General features: G+C 37.1%; 1 protein-coding gene across 1 annotated transcript in view; it reads left to right on the top strand.

Annotated features, from left to right (window-relative positions):
• Window positions 1-13,427, top strand: part of LOC125823549 (brefeldin A-inhibited guanine nucleotide-exchange protein 5) — a 42,643-nt gene that overhangs the window by 17,109 nt on the left and 12,107 nt on the right. Inside the window, exons 14-25 of the mRNA XM_049502911.1 lie at window positions 52-134; window positions 4,461-4,557; window positions 4,654-4,752; window positions 4,851-5,051; window positions 5,215-5,325; window positions 5,412-5,596; window positions 6,567-7,193; window positions 7,418-7,835; window positions 9,972-10,211; window positions 10,295-10,418; window positions 10,527-10,675; window positions 11,121-11,474. Coding sequence (XP_049358868.1) covers window positions 52-134; window positions 4,461-4,557; window positions 4,654-4,752; window positions 4,851-5,051; window positions 5,215-5,325; window positions 5,412-5,596; window positions 6,567-7,193; window positions 7,418-7,835; window positions 9,972-10,211; window positions 10,295-10,418; window positions 10,527-10,675; window positions 11,121-11,474 — 2,688 coding nt within the window. The remainder of the gene's footprint in view (window positions 1-51; window positions 135-4,460; window positions 4,558-4,653; window positions 4,753-4,850; window positions 5,052-5,214; window positions 5,326-5,411; window positions 5,597-6,566; window positions 7,194-7,417; window positions 7,836-9,971; window positions 10,212-10,294; window positions 10,419-10,526; window positions 10,676-11,120; window positions 11,475-13,427) is intronic.

Below are 13,427 nucleotides of genomic sequence, written 5' to 3'. Positions count from 1 at the left end.
AGCTATCTATTTCAAAATTTGAGAGGTCGCAAATTAAAATTTGATTTTCAGGGTGAAATTGGTATCTTCTTTCCCTTAATTGTCCTACGTCCACTGGATAGCACAGACCTGAATGCAAAAACAAGTGTTCCACGGTATGATTTTTGCTTAAATGTACATAGTTCATTATATAGCTTTTGCACTTGTTAACTTCACCGTGCCTTTTACTTTTTCCAAGTAATAGAGTCCCACCGAACTACATGAAATACTCAATATTCTCAATCTTTATGTAGTTCATGAACTTGATTGATACATTTGAAGGATGTGTACGTTTCATCCAACGGACTATCAGGATGGTGTTGCAAAAATTGACCGACTACACTAAATTAAAAGAAAAGTAAAAAAATAAAATTGGGGATGTAATAGTTCAACTTACCAACTAATCTGCTATAGCATCTTGGATAAACTAAGATTCTTGTCCTGAAAATAGCTTGACATTAGGGTCTGTAGGTGAATCAATTGATATACTCAGTCATGCTTGTTTCATCACAATATCGGGACATATTCCTTGATGAGATGATCACACCTGATGTATGAACGACGTATATGTCCAAAAGGTACTTAAGTTGTTTTTACCTTATCAAAAAAAGTACTTAAGTTGTTCTTAGGTCCCTCTCTGGAAGTGAGTGAAGTGCCTTAGGCCTCATTAATTTTGCATTGAGATTAAGACATCTGAATGTACATTTGAATGATTAAGATGTTGTTTCTAAATCTGAACACTAAATGATTAAGACAGTTGGGTTTTCACCATTTGAATGTGCATACTTAATTGATTTTTAAACATGGTAAATATACAATTCAAATAAAAGTAATTAAATGTTAGAAAAGTATATATATAAATATATATATATTTAATAAAATAAAATCATTATTTGATTAACCAATGAAATATTTATGTTCGCTAGTGATGGTAGAGATGGTTTGTGGTGGTGGTGGTGATAATTGTCAGGGTGGGGGTGGTTGGTGTTATAGTTACTAATGCTATGGTGGCGGTTGGTAGTGGTGGTGGTGGTTGATGTTAGAAGTTGGTGGTGTTGGTGGTGATGGTGATGGTTGAAGAATGTGTGGTGGTTAACAGTGGTGTTGGTGGTAGTTGGTTGCGGTGCTAGTTGTGATGATGGAGATGGTTGGTAGTAAGGATTGACCCCAATGGTTGTAGTGGTTGAAAATGGTTGCGGCGGCGGTGGTGGCGGCAGTGGATATAATTATAATGATGGAGGTAGGAAGTGTCTTAGCGACTGAGTGTAGTGGTTGGCAACGGTGTTGGTTTGGGGTGCTAGTTGTGATGATGGAGGTGGTTGGTAGTGAGGATTGACCCCAATGGTTGTAGTGGTTGATAATGGTGGTGACGGTGGTGGTGGCAGTGGATATAATTATGATGGAGGTGGTAAGTGTCTTAGCGACTGAGAGTAGTGGTTGGCAGCAGTTTTGGTTGCTACTGGTGGTTGTGATGGCAGAGGTGGTTGGTGGTTGACAAAGGTGGTTGTGGTTGTGAGGGTAGATGTGGTTAGTGGTGGTGGTTGGTGATTGTGAATAGAGTGGTGGTGAAAATTATCTGCACAAAAATGGCTCTTAATGATAGTAAGACTTTGTGCAAGATCTTCATGATCTAGACTTATTCAGACCAAAATAAGTGCATAACAAATGAGGCCTAGTGTCTGAATGCTTTGTTGGTCGTCTTCTGTAATAGCTTTCATCCACAAAGCGCGCCCCTGATAATTGTGTCTTTCCAACAGATAGAGCGAAGAGTGCATAAGGAGGATGGCCCAGTGATTTGGGCTTGGGACTTCCATGTTGGAGGTCTCAAGTTCGAAACTCCTTGCCAGCGAAAGCAAGGGGTTTGCTTCTGGGTCAAGCTCGTCGCACCAGTATTGTCTAGTGCGGGTTACCTCTCCTATGTGGTTTGCGAGCTATTGCATAGGAGCGGAGGTTTTACCCTGTGCGCACCCAAAGGGTAGCGGCTGCGGGTTTCCCTTGTCATAAAAAATAAAATAAAAGAAGACCCAAGGCTTGTCGTAGATAAGAGTTGTATACGATAAGTTTGAGTTTTGAATGAAATAGGGCTATTCTATCATCCACCTTCCTCAGATGAGACCTCCTCCCTAATGTGCCAGATAGCTACTTTTGCATGTCTGGTACAACATGGTTCCACTCTGTAAGAACCCCGAATCAGTCTCTTGAAGCTCATCCTTTTCATCATAAAGGATCCGCTTAGAGACCGACCTTGTGTAGAGCATTGATATAAAACAAAATGTCCTGACTTAATATTGACTGATCCAAAATGCTGACCTACATAATTGAAACATCCAACCTAAGCTAGTGGAGACTTTTTCAGATCATAAAGTGACCGTCTGTGTTGACATACTATACCATACTTTGCTTGGGTACAAAATTAGATGGTTGCTCCATATTGACCTCTTCCTTAATGTTATTTTGGAGAAATTCATTCTTGACTGGCTTCGCATGCTACCTTGTGGATAGTTTGAGGGAGAAGGACGGGAGAGCCTTTGACAAAGTGGAGAACTCCTTTGACCTTCATGATCTTTGTTTTATGTATGTTGGTGCTCACAGGATATATCTAGCAGTGTAGATGAGCTGATCTGTGTATATGGATAAACTGAATTCTGGTTGTCTGGCAATAATTGATACATCTTTATTTGGAAATCTATTCTGTTTTCCTCTCTCTATAAATTAAGCTTATAAAAAACTCAAACAAGCTGCCAAGCATTATTAGTAAGAAATATGTGATGAATTTTGCATGATTGAGGAATAGCCTCTTATCCCTTATTTCTTCTTGGTGCATCCGTGTGGTTCCTTTATGTATAGATGATTGGGTGTCATCCGTAGAAAACCATATCTTTTTGTAGGTCTTCTACTTTTTGGTATACTTCGTGAATACAAAGTTACAAACATCCCTTTATTGTTTCATGTTATTAATATAATCATTACCTTGTTAAATCTTTTGCGAGGCAGATGTCTAGTTAGCCTTTTTAGTTGGTCCAAACTGGCCCCTGTAAATAATTTAGAACTCTTCTTGGATTTTGTTAGCTCTATAGCTTAGAAAGAGGCTACAAATCCTTTTTTTTTTTGTGAGCTTAACTGATCTATCCTTGTAAAGCTTGCATCTTCTTGATGCCTTGAAATGAATCTACTTACTTCATCAAAAAAAAAAATAATCATTACCTTACATAAAATAAAAGAAATATCACATGAACTTTCCTTCCAAAAAACGAAAGGAAACTTCACATGATCTAAAATCTTCAAGCAAGAGAAAAATATGGAAATGAAATCTTGTGGTGCGGTAGATAGTGGAGAAAATATTTTATGGGTAAAAAGGAAGGATAAATAATAGAAGCATTAGAGTTCCTATGTCATCAAGTAAACTAAGCAGTGTGGAACTGAATCTACAAAACGCTCTCTTTTTTTTTTTTTTCCATCAAGTAACTACAAAAACTCAGCCTCATTCCTTTGGAGACTCATGCTTAAAAATATAGTTTGATTTCCTGAAATATTTTGAGTTGAAACGTAAGTTAACACATTGACTTTGTCAAATTTTTTTTTTAGGAAGAAAAGTTGCCAATGTTTTTTGAAAAAGAAACTTAAGCCCTATCTGTAAACACTGTAATATGACTATATAATATCCACTCCAACTTATCAAAGAAATGAATAAAAACCTAGTCCCTAACTCGGAGAAATATAATACAACATATGAACGTGTAAAACCAATTTAATATCCTGAAAAACCAACCAAAATATACAAATTGAATCAGATCTCTAGATTTCTATAATGCAAAGTGCAAACCTAACATAGCTTGCTTTTATGATATGTCCTGTTTCTTTTACTCATTAGAATGCAATGTTCACGCATCATCTTGGATATGATATCTGTCACAAACCACTTCTTCACAATTCTATGATATTACCTTTTTGTACAAGTTCGACATTCGGGAAGTAAACAATATTATAGAAGTTGAAAATATGATGGCATCAGCACCCAAGGATGTGGTATAATGGTCAATGAAGTGGGAGAATAACCATGAGCTCTCAGGTTCGAAGCCCCAATGAAGGCAAAGAAAACACTAGGTGATTTCTTTGCATCTCCCTAATCTTTGGTGGCATAGTAACCCGACACTGTGCAGTGCTGGTGGGAGATAGCAAGTATTCAGTGGAATAGTCGTGATGTACTCAGGCTGACTAGTACACACCATCATAAAGAAAGTGATGACACCACACTAGCATTAAATTGTTTAGAGCTATCAAATTAAGGTCTTTTTTTTAAGAACCCAGATAAAAATTAAGAGAATCTCATGGTATTATCAAACAAAGTTGCATAGATGGGTTACCCTGGCCTTGTGTCAATCACTGCATGCATGCAAGCTAGAACAAAAACATTACAATCTTTGTCGTTACTGTCTTTGCAGGATGCTAGAGAAAGTTTGCAAGAATTCCCAGATGCTTGTTGACCTTTATGTGAACTATGATTGTGATCTTCAAGCACCTAACTTATTTGAGCGAATGGTCTCTCTCTCTCTCTCTCTCTGCAGTGGGTTGGCTTTGCAATATCTTGGTTATTGTATGACCCAAATGTCCCCTCTCTATTTGTTTTACTTATAGGTTACCACATTATCCAAAATTGCACAAGGAACGCAAAATGCTGAGCCAAATTCAGTTGCCACATCCCAGATAGCGTCAATCAAAGCATCCTCTCTTCAGGCATCTCTTTAGAATACCCTCTTCTTGAGATTTTGTTGGAATTTCAATATTATACTTCACCCTTACACTTTCTTTTGTGCTGCTCTTGACCTTTATAGTGTCTTGTAAATGTGCTAAAATCTCTTGTCGAATGGGAGAAGCGTTGGTCAGAGTCAGAAAGGCTGAGCAATAGGAATCAGTCTTCTGAAGATGAAACTTTAAAGGGAGACTCTGATAAGATGAGAGACGTGGATGATTCACCCAGTAATTTTGAGAAACTGAAAGCCCACAAATCTACTGTTGAAGCAGCTATTTCTGAAGTATGTCTTTTTGACCCATTCTCATAGAAAATGAGGAAATTATCAGTCTTTGATTCTTCTGTTTTATTATCTATTTGGATAAAGTATCTGCTTGCTGCTGCCTTTATTTACTGTATGTGCTTGGGATGGATTATTAATGTTTGGTTTCTTCGAAATAATGCAGTTCAATCGAAAACCCACGAAGGGAATCGAACATCTAATATCAAATGGGCTGGTTGAGAACTCACCAACTTTGGTTGCTCAATTTCTCAAAAGTTCTCCTAGCTTGGACAAGGTGAAATATCATTTATGCCCGTTTTGTTCCTCTTTTGCCTCTCTAAATTGACTTGTAGAAAAATTCTAACTGTACTGGAGTTTCAGGCTATGATTGGTGACTACTTGGGTCAGCATGAGGAGTTTCCTGTGGCTGTCATGCATGCTTATGTTGACTCTATGAATTTTTCTGGAATGAAATTTGATTTGGCAATTCGTGAATTTCTTAAAGGGTTCCGGCTTCCCGGGGAAGCTCAGAAGATAGATCGCATTATGGAAAAGTTTGCAGAGCGGTAGGTACTCATTTAATGTTCCCAATATCATTGAGATGTCGTCCTTCTGTCTATGCCTTATGCACACATTTGTTGACCACTGGGAATTTGTCCCCGTTTTTTAATCTTTGAGATATTGTCCTTTTGTCATAATACATATGAAAATATTATTAACCAGATAGAAGTGCCGAGGATAAACAAAAAGCAGAGTAATTGAGAGTCTTTGAACATGATTAATCTCTGCCACTCTTTCTCTTTGGCTTAAGAACAGTGAAATCTCCTTCTGCATCATGTCTGAGTCCTCAAATAGACTGATCCATGGAGTTCTGTATAGTGCCGCACAACTAGTATAAGGCCAAGCACTAAATCATCCAGTGGTTTTTTAATGCTGTTATTGTGGAGCATTCGCTGAATAGTGATGAAATATTTAGTGCTGCATATCTTTGGGCTTAGGGTATGCACAATAACAGACAGATAAGATTGATTATAACCCTCAGACAAAAAACCATTATGAATGATGATAATATGTTTGGGAAAGAGTGTAGATTGACTTTAGCAAGTGGAAATCTGCCCCTTTTTTACTTTAAATGTTACACGAATTGCATTTGGGCTGAGTTGTACCTTTGTCTACTTGTGGGATCTCATTTGCATTAGTAACAAACTTATTCTTATATTAAAAGAAAAAAAAAAGCTTGCTACTGGAAAACGTATATGTTGAAGTTGGCCTTTGTGAAATAAGGGCCAACAATTAGAACTATTTTTATAGACAAGCATATATCTTAATTTATGTCATGTTGAATAGCAAAGAATCGGAGAGAAGTGCCAATGATCAAATCTATTCAATGTAGACGAGGATTAGAAATTGTTATATCATTAGCCACTTGATTTTTGTAATAGGTGTTTCTGATGGATGAATTATTTGCATTGGTAATCCAAATGCATCATTCATAACAATGTCTATTGCTTGGGCTGAACACTATTCTTTTAACAGTTACTGTGCGGACAATCCCGGTTTATTCAAGAATGCAGACATAGCATATATTCTAGCATATGCAGTTATAATGCTGAATACAGATGCTCACAACCCATTGGTCTGGCCAAAAATGTCGAAGGATGATTTTATACGTATAAATGCCACTGATGAAGCAGAAGATTGTGCTCCAAAGGAACTGCTAGGGGAGATCTATGATTCAATTGTTCAAGACGAGATAAAGATGAAAGATGATCCTGTTGGCCTAGCAAAAAGTAGCAAGCAGAAGCCTGAAGCTGAGGAGAGAGGACGTCTTGTCAATATTCTCAACCTTGCACAGCCTAGAAGGAGATCTTCAGTTGACCCAAAATCCGAGAGTGAGGCTATCATCAAGCAGACACAGGCTATTTTCCGAAATCAAGGAGGAAAAAGAGGAGTCTTTTATACTTCACACAATACCAAACTTGTACGTCCAATGATTGAAGCTCTAGGGTGGCCACTGCTTGCCACTTTAGCTGTTCTTATGGAGGAAGGAGATAACAAAGCACGGGTTAGTGTGTGCATGGAAGGATTTAAAGCTGGAATACACATCGCACATGTTCTCGGGATGGACACCATGCGATATGCATTTTTGACAACTCTTCTTAGGTAATCTCTTGGGCATATCTGTTAATTTCACTCTTTCAGTGCAATAAACTGTTTTGATAATTGAAGCATCTTGGACCATTTTAGTATTTACTTCCCGAAAAGTTAGCTCTTTTGTCTTTTATATTCTGGGGCAGGGGTTTGGTGGAGTGGGTTTGGTGATGGATGAGGATAAATTTATGCTTTCCTGATTAGAGACTGAAACAACCTTAACAAAATCTTTGCAGACTTAATCTTTTACATGTACCAAGGGATATGAAAAGTAAAAATGTGGAAGCACTACGGACTCTTCTGGCTATATGTGATTCAGATGCTGAAGCTTTGCAAGATACATGGATCGCGGTGCTTGAGTGCATTTCCCGGCTTGAGTTTATAGTAACTAATCCTTCAATGGCTTCAACAGTTATGCAAGGATCTAACCAAATTTCCAGAGATGCTCTGCTTCAATCTCTTAGAGAGTTGACTGGAAAACCTACTGAGCAAGTATTCGTGAATAGTGTTAAATTGCCCAGTGAATCAGTGGTTGAATTTTTCAGTGGTTTGTGTAAAGTCTCAGCTGAGGAATTAAGACAATATCCTGCACGTGTTTTCAGCTTGCAAAAACTTGTTGAGATCAGCTATTACAACATGGCTCGCATTCGAATGGTAATTGCTCCACCCATTCAAATGATATTAGTGTTGGGTAAATTCTTAGCATTGACCTGATAAGTGATTTGGCTGTATCATTTAATTATCCATCTCTTTACCTCTTGTTGCCTAGTGCTACACAACACTTATGAAAACTAGTGCTAGTGTAGTTCTAATTGTGGCTCAAGGGATAGTCATACTAACTGCAAATTTAATGTATTTCACATATGTAATTTACTGTGCATGTGGAATTATTTTCTGTTCGTACTTGATTTACTAAGAGGGAGAACTAACAAAGTCAGCCTTTTTATAAACTCATAAATGCAAAATTCTTATCTATTCTTTACTTGTCTTTTACTCTTAGTTTTATAAGGTTTAAATTCAATGTCTCTTGGGATGTTTGTTTTCATGTCTAGTGTTCTTTTTTATTTTTACTGTAGATCTACTCTGGGTCCTACTGGATATTTTATTTCAAAATGAATATATATTTGACTTTTTTATGATGTTTGCATGTGTCTTGGGAGGTTTTATCCTGCAGGTGATTTATGTTAGTGCCAAAGTGGAGCTCACTCGAATATATGCCATCATGAAATTTCAATCATATTTCTTTTTTATTCTAATTTAGTGCTTTACTTTAGAAACTTTTTGTTTTTTGATGAAGTAGTAATATAAATGTCATCAAGAAGATGCATATGGCAGAATAGTTACAAAAGAGTGAGATTGTCATCTCTGTTACAATGAGACCCATGCTAAGGATAACCGAGCTAATAAGGTCCAAAAATTTCTAATGAGAACCTACAGGTGATAGACTATCCCAGCTACATAAATCTGAAAGACATCTTGCCTTACAGGAGTGGTTTGGAGTTGATATTCCATCAAAACATATTCTATTCCTCTCATTCCAAACACACCAAAAAAGTACTAACAGGAATCATATTTCAAACTTGTCTGGTGAATTTATCAACTTTCCAAGCAATCCAACTAATGCAGGCATCCTTGATACTGTCAGGCATGACCCATCTGAAGCCAAAAATTGTAATGAACATGTTTAGCTAGGAATCCACTTGAAATGGAAGAATTCTTTTGATTAAAGGAACAAAGAAGCAAACTAAAAATGATGTGGAGAAACACTTTTAATAAGCGTGAAGTTATCTGAAATAGAAGTTCTTATTGAATCTTGAAGGAGGCATGCTCTTCCCACTTATAGCTGTTTACTTTTTGGCTAATATTGATATCATTGGTATATTAACAATTAGTATTTTGATAGAACAATTTTTTGAGAAAGATTTAGGTAGAACATTTGTTTTGTGTATTGTAACAAACGTTTCTATGGATTTCTCTGATACTTATGTTTCTCAATATTATTGATTTGTTTGCTCGCATACAATGTTATCAAGGGCGCACTTAAGCCCTGAAACAAGGCTCTAAACGTGTTGAGCGCTTCAACTCGCTTAATGTGCGCTTCAGTGTCGTCATCAAGGTTTTAAGGCATACTTTTCCTTGCCAATGAGCCTTTCTGAAGATATAACACTAAACAATTGATATTTCACTTTATCCTACCTTTTTTTAAATTTATTTGTTCACATATTTGTCATCATGCTTATAATTATTAGTCTTGAACTAAACATATATATTTATAATTTTTTTCTCGCTTTGCGCCTTTTTTCATTGAAGCCCATACTTCACTTGCACTTAAAGCCCCAACGAACTTTAGAGCGTTTTTGCGCTTTTTGCTTTTGATAACACTGATCACATAAAGAATGTTATCATCTAATGGGTGCTTTTCCACCTCAAATTGCTACATGGATGACTAGTATTACTGATTAATTTATTCTTTGTACTGTGACAATTTTTTCTATGGATTTCTCTGATGCTTCCTTTTCTCAATATTATTGATTTGCTTGATCACATAAAGAACCTTTGCACCCAAGTGAGTGCGTTTCCACCTCCAATAGCTAATTGGATGACTAGAATTACTAATTCGTTGAACTTCATTTGGCTATGGTGCTGCATCTCTTGTGGTACAATCGGAATCAACTTAGCATCGATAACTAGTATGAGGTGGTGCATAATTTTGTTAGTGGCAGTGAATTAATTTATTGATGATAACCACCTTGCATTTCCCTAAGATGTTTGTCTGAAATGACATTCCAGGTTTGGGCAAGAATATGGTCTGTTCTGGCTACTCATTTTATTTTTGCTGGGAGCCATCCTGAAGAGAAAGTTGCTATGTATGCCATAGATTCTCTTCGGCAACTTGGTATGAAGTATTTGGAGCGTGCTGAACTTGCCAATTTTACCTTCCAGAATGATATCTTAAAACCATTTGTCGTTCTAATGCGAAGCAGTCGAAGTGAAACTGTAAGGAGACTTATTGTGGATTGCATTGTCCAAGTACGTATGCGTCTTATCTTTTTCTTGAGTTGCTTTTTTTCTTTTTTTGTGGGGGAAATATACTGATTCCTGCATGGTAGCAGATGATAAAGTCCAAGGTGGGAAGTATTAAGTCTGGTTGGCGAAGTGTGTTCATGATATTCACAGCTGCTGCAGATGATGAACTAGAGTCGATTGTTGAGAGTGCTTTTGAGAATGTTGAGCAGGGTATGGAGAGCTTTTTTCATTTTAAAAATTGCTTCTGCATGTTTCTCACTTTTCAGATTCCATTGCAGAAGGCTTAGTTATAGTATTAATGTTGAAATAATGTTGTAGTTATATTGGAGCACTTTGATCAAGTAGTTGGTGATTGCTTCATGGACTGTGTCAATTGCTTAATCAGATTTGCTAATAACAAGACCTCCCACAGAATCAGCTTGAAGGCAATTGCACTACTTCGTATATGCGAGGATCGTCTTGCAGAGGTTTGTTGGCTGGGTCTCACTTAGTTGAGGAGGCCTCCTCTCCTTGTCAATTCCATTTTCATTCATTATTTTATTTTCAATTAGTATTCCTAGTATGCCATGTATGGTTTATGACAGTTGATTTTCCAAGTAGGGGGGGCGGGGGGACCCAAGCAAATGTGTAAATTAACCTTAAATTTGAAAACTTTGTAAGAATCACTCTAATGGAATGCCCCAGATAATCTAGCAATTTTATATAAACAAGGTATATCTAACTCTGACAAATGGGATATATGCGATATTTAGGTGACTATTTTCAGGTGTCATATGTAGAGATCTTCTCTTACTTCCGATTACCATCCTTATGCTGGCTATCTGGCGTTCAGTTACATAGTTAAGGCTCTGTTATCCCCTAAAGGAATTGCATAAGATTTTGCTGATCTATTCAGTGTAAAATGAATTTCAGGGTCTTATACCTGGTGGTGCTCTGAAGCCAGTCGACACTACTGAAGATGAGACTTGTGATGTCACAGAGCATTTTTGGTTCCCAATGCTGGCTGGTCTCTCTGATCTGACCTCTGATCCTAGACCAGAGGTTAGAAACTGTGCACTTGAGGTTCTTTTCGATTTGCTGAACGAGCGAGGTGGCAAATTTTCATCCACATTTTGGGAGAACATTTTTCACCGCGTTCTATTTCCGATTTTTGATCATGTCAGACATGCTGGAAAAGAGAACCTGAGTTCTACTGATGAATGGCCACGTGAAAGTAGCATTCATTCACTCCAATTGCTGTGCAACCTGTTCAACACTTTTTACAAGGTATGAGAAGTGGTTGATAAGGAATGTGTTAATTAGCTGCTACTTCTGAAAGCTAGATTTTCCTTATTTGATCCATACAATCTGTTTTAAGTTCAAATAATTAAAAAATGATGAGTTTAAGTCCAATTCCCGACCTTCTGTAGAGTAATTATTTGCCTAATGACTTGCATGTGTGTGATAGTATGGGCGTGCTTTTAGTGTGATCTTCTGACTTGTTTCTCATCTCCCCAGATCTTACTATGTGGGGGTGTTTCCCCTGTTCTGTCTGTGTTGTTTCATTACTTCCCTGTATGCTTTGTCAACTGTACTAGGCTAAACCAGTGTGCCCATTGGTCTTAAAAACCAAGCTAGTGTGTGAATCAAAGTACTTCGTAATCAATTATTTGACTATTATAACCGTGCACTTGCATCATATTCTTTGTCCAGCATTCTCCAATTTGGATGTTTGCTTTATGGTGTAATCAATTATCTGAATTGCTTGATAAGCTTGTTGCCTGATTCACCAGCATCGGGGGTAGTTACATTTGGAACTGCACTAGGCTAAACCAGTGTGCCAATTGGTCTAATAAACTAAGCTAATGTGTCAATCAATGTACGTTGTACCCATCTGGTGGACCTCCACTCATGCAAACATAGATTACTTGATACTCATCCTTTTTACGCCCCTCACCTGGGAAAATGTTGTTTTTTAAGCCATTTCACTTACTGTTGAAGTGTTGGTTGTAGATTCTTAGGTTTCTGATGAAAGGAAACAACTTAAAGTAATTTTATACATCTGCTACAATTCCCTTCCATCCAAATAGTAGAATATCATGGATTGCTTTGGCAAAGTGTTAGGAAAATTGTTGAAGATGAATTTGAATAAGAAGGTTTAACTTTTCTCTTTTGTTGATGAAGGTATAAAGTGTCATGGAGCTGTAACTATTGGTTTTTACGGTTTAGAAAGAATCATTTGATTTTTATCAAAATCAAGTTTTCTATCTTGATACGAACTTCTCAAGACTTAATCTACAGTTTGTGATAACACTTATGGTCATTATATTTGCTAAACTTCACGTGTCCATAGGTATTGCACCTCTCAGCCAATTAGACATGTTTCTTTGGATTTGGCACTGAATGTTAATAGATCAGGTAAAAGCAAGTTCCAGCTTTTGTGTGAGGCCCATCATAGATAAATATCACACTCAAGTTCCTTCCGCTTCTGGTACTGTAATCTTATTGCTGATTATTTCATGAAAAGAGAGATGCTCTCTTTTCTCACTTGTTCTCTGTTTAAAGCAGGGGAGGGATGTGGGCCATATTAAGTTGATGTATCTAGGTATAAGTGGAAAGTAGGGTACTTATTTTTGGGTAAGTGGGCAAAATTTTGGACAACCCAAAAAATAGACAAAATAGTTAATTTAGAATCAAAGGATTATCTTTTCCCACTCATGCCACTGCAATATCCGTCTTTTCTGATACGCCCTCTGTCCCATTTTATGTGGCACCATTTGACTTGGCACGGTGTTTAACAATAAAAAGGAAGACTTTGTAAACTTGTGGTCTAAAACAATGCTTAGATATTTGTGTGGTTGTAAATCATTTCATTAAGGGTGAAAGGGGAATTTTAAAGTTGAATTGTTTCTAATTATAGTAAGGTGACATTCTTTTTGGGACGGACTAAAAAGGCAAGGGTGTCACATAAAATGGGACAGAGGGAGTAAGTAAGATTTTCTAATACTAACCGAATTTTAAACTCCTTTATTCATACTCAAGCTCCCTCTTATAGTATTCGAAGGCTTCTCTATCTACTGCTTTTGGTAACTCCCTATAGCACACAACTCATATTCAAAATTTAGAAATTTTAATCTCTGCGTAGAACCTGATGAGAAAGATAACTTCAGCAGAAGCCTGGTGTTGTGGTGTTGGTCCATGCTTGATGATTGCAAGAGCAACAGTCCTGGGCTGAAGAAT

The sequence above is a fragment of the Solanum verrucosum genome, unplaced genomic scaffold, assembly GCF_900185275.1.
Source record: "Solanum verrucosum unplaced genomic scaffold, falcon-dt-bn FXZP01000012.1, whole genome shotgun sequence".
Taxonomy (NCBI): Eukaryota; Viridiplantae; Streptophyta; class Magnoliopsida; order Solanales; family Solanaceae; genus Solanum; species Solanum verrucosum.
The sequence above is the reverse complement of the archived record's forward strand: the minus strand, read 5'-3'. Positions and strand labels throughout refer to the sequence as shown.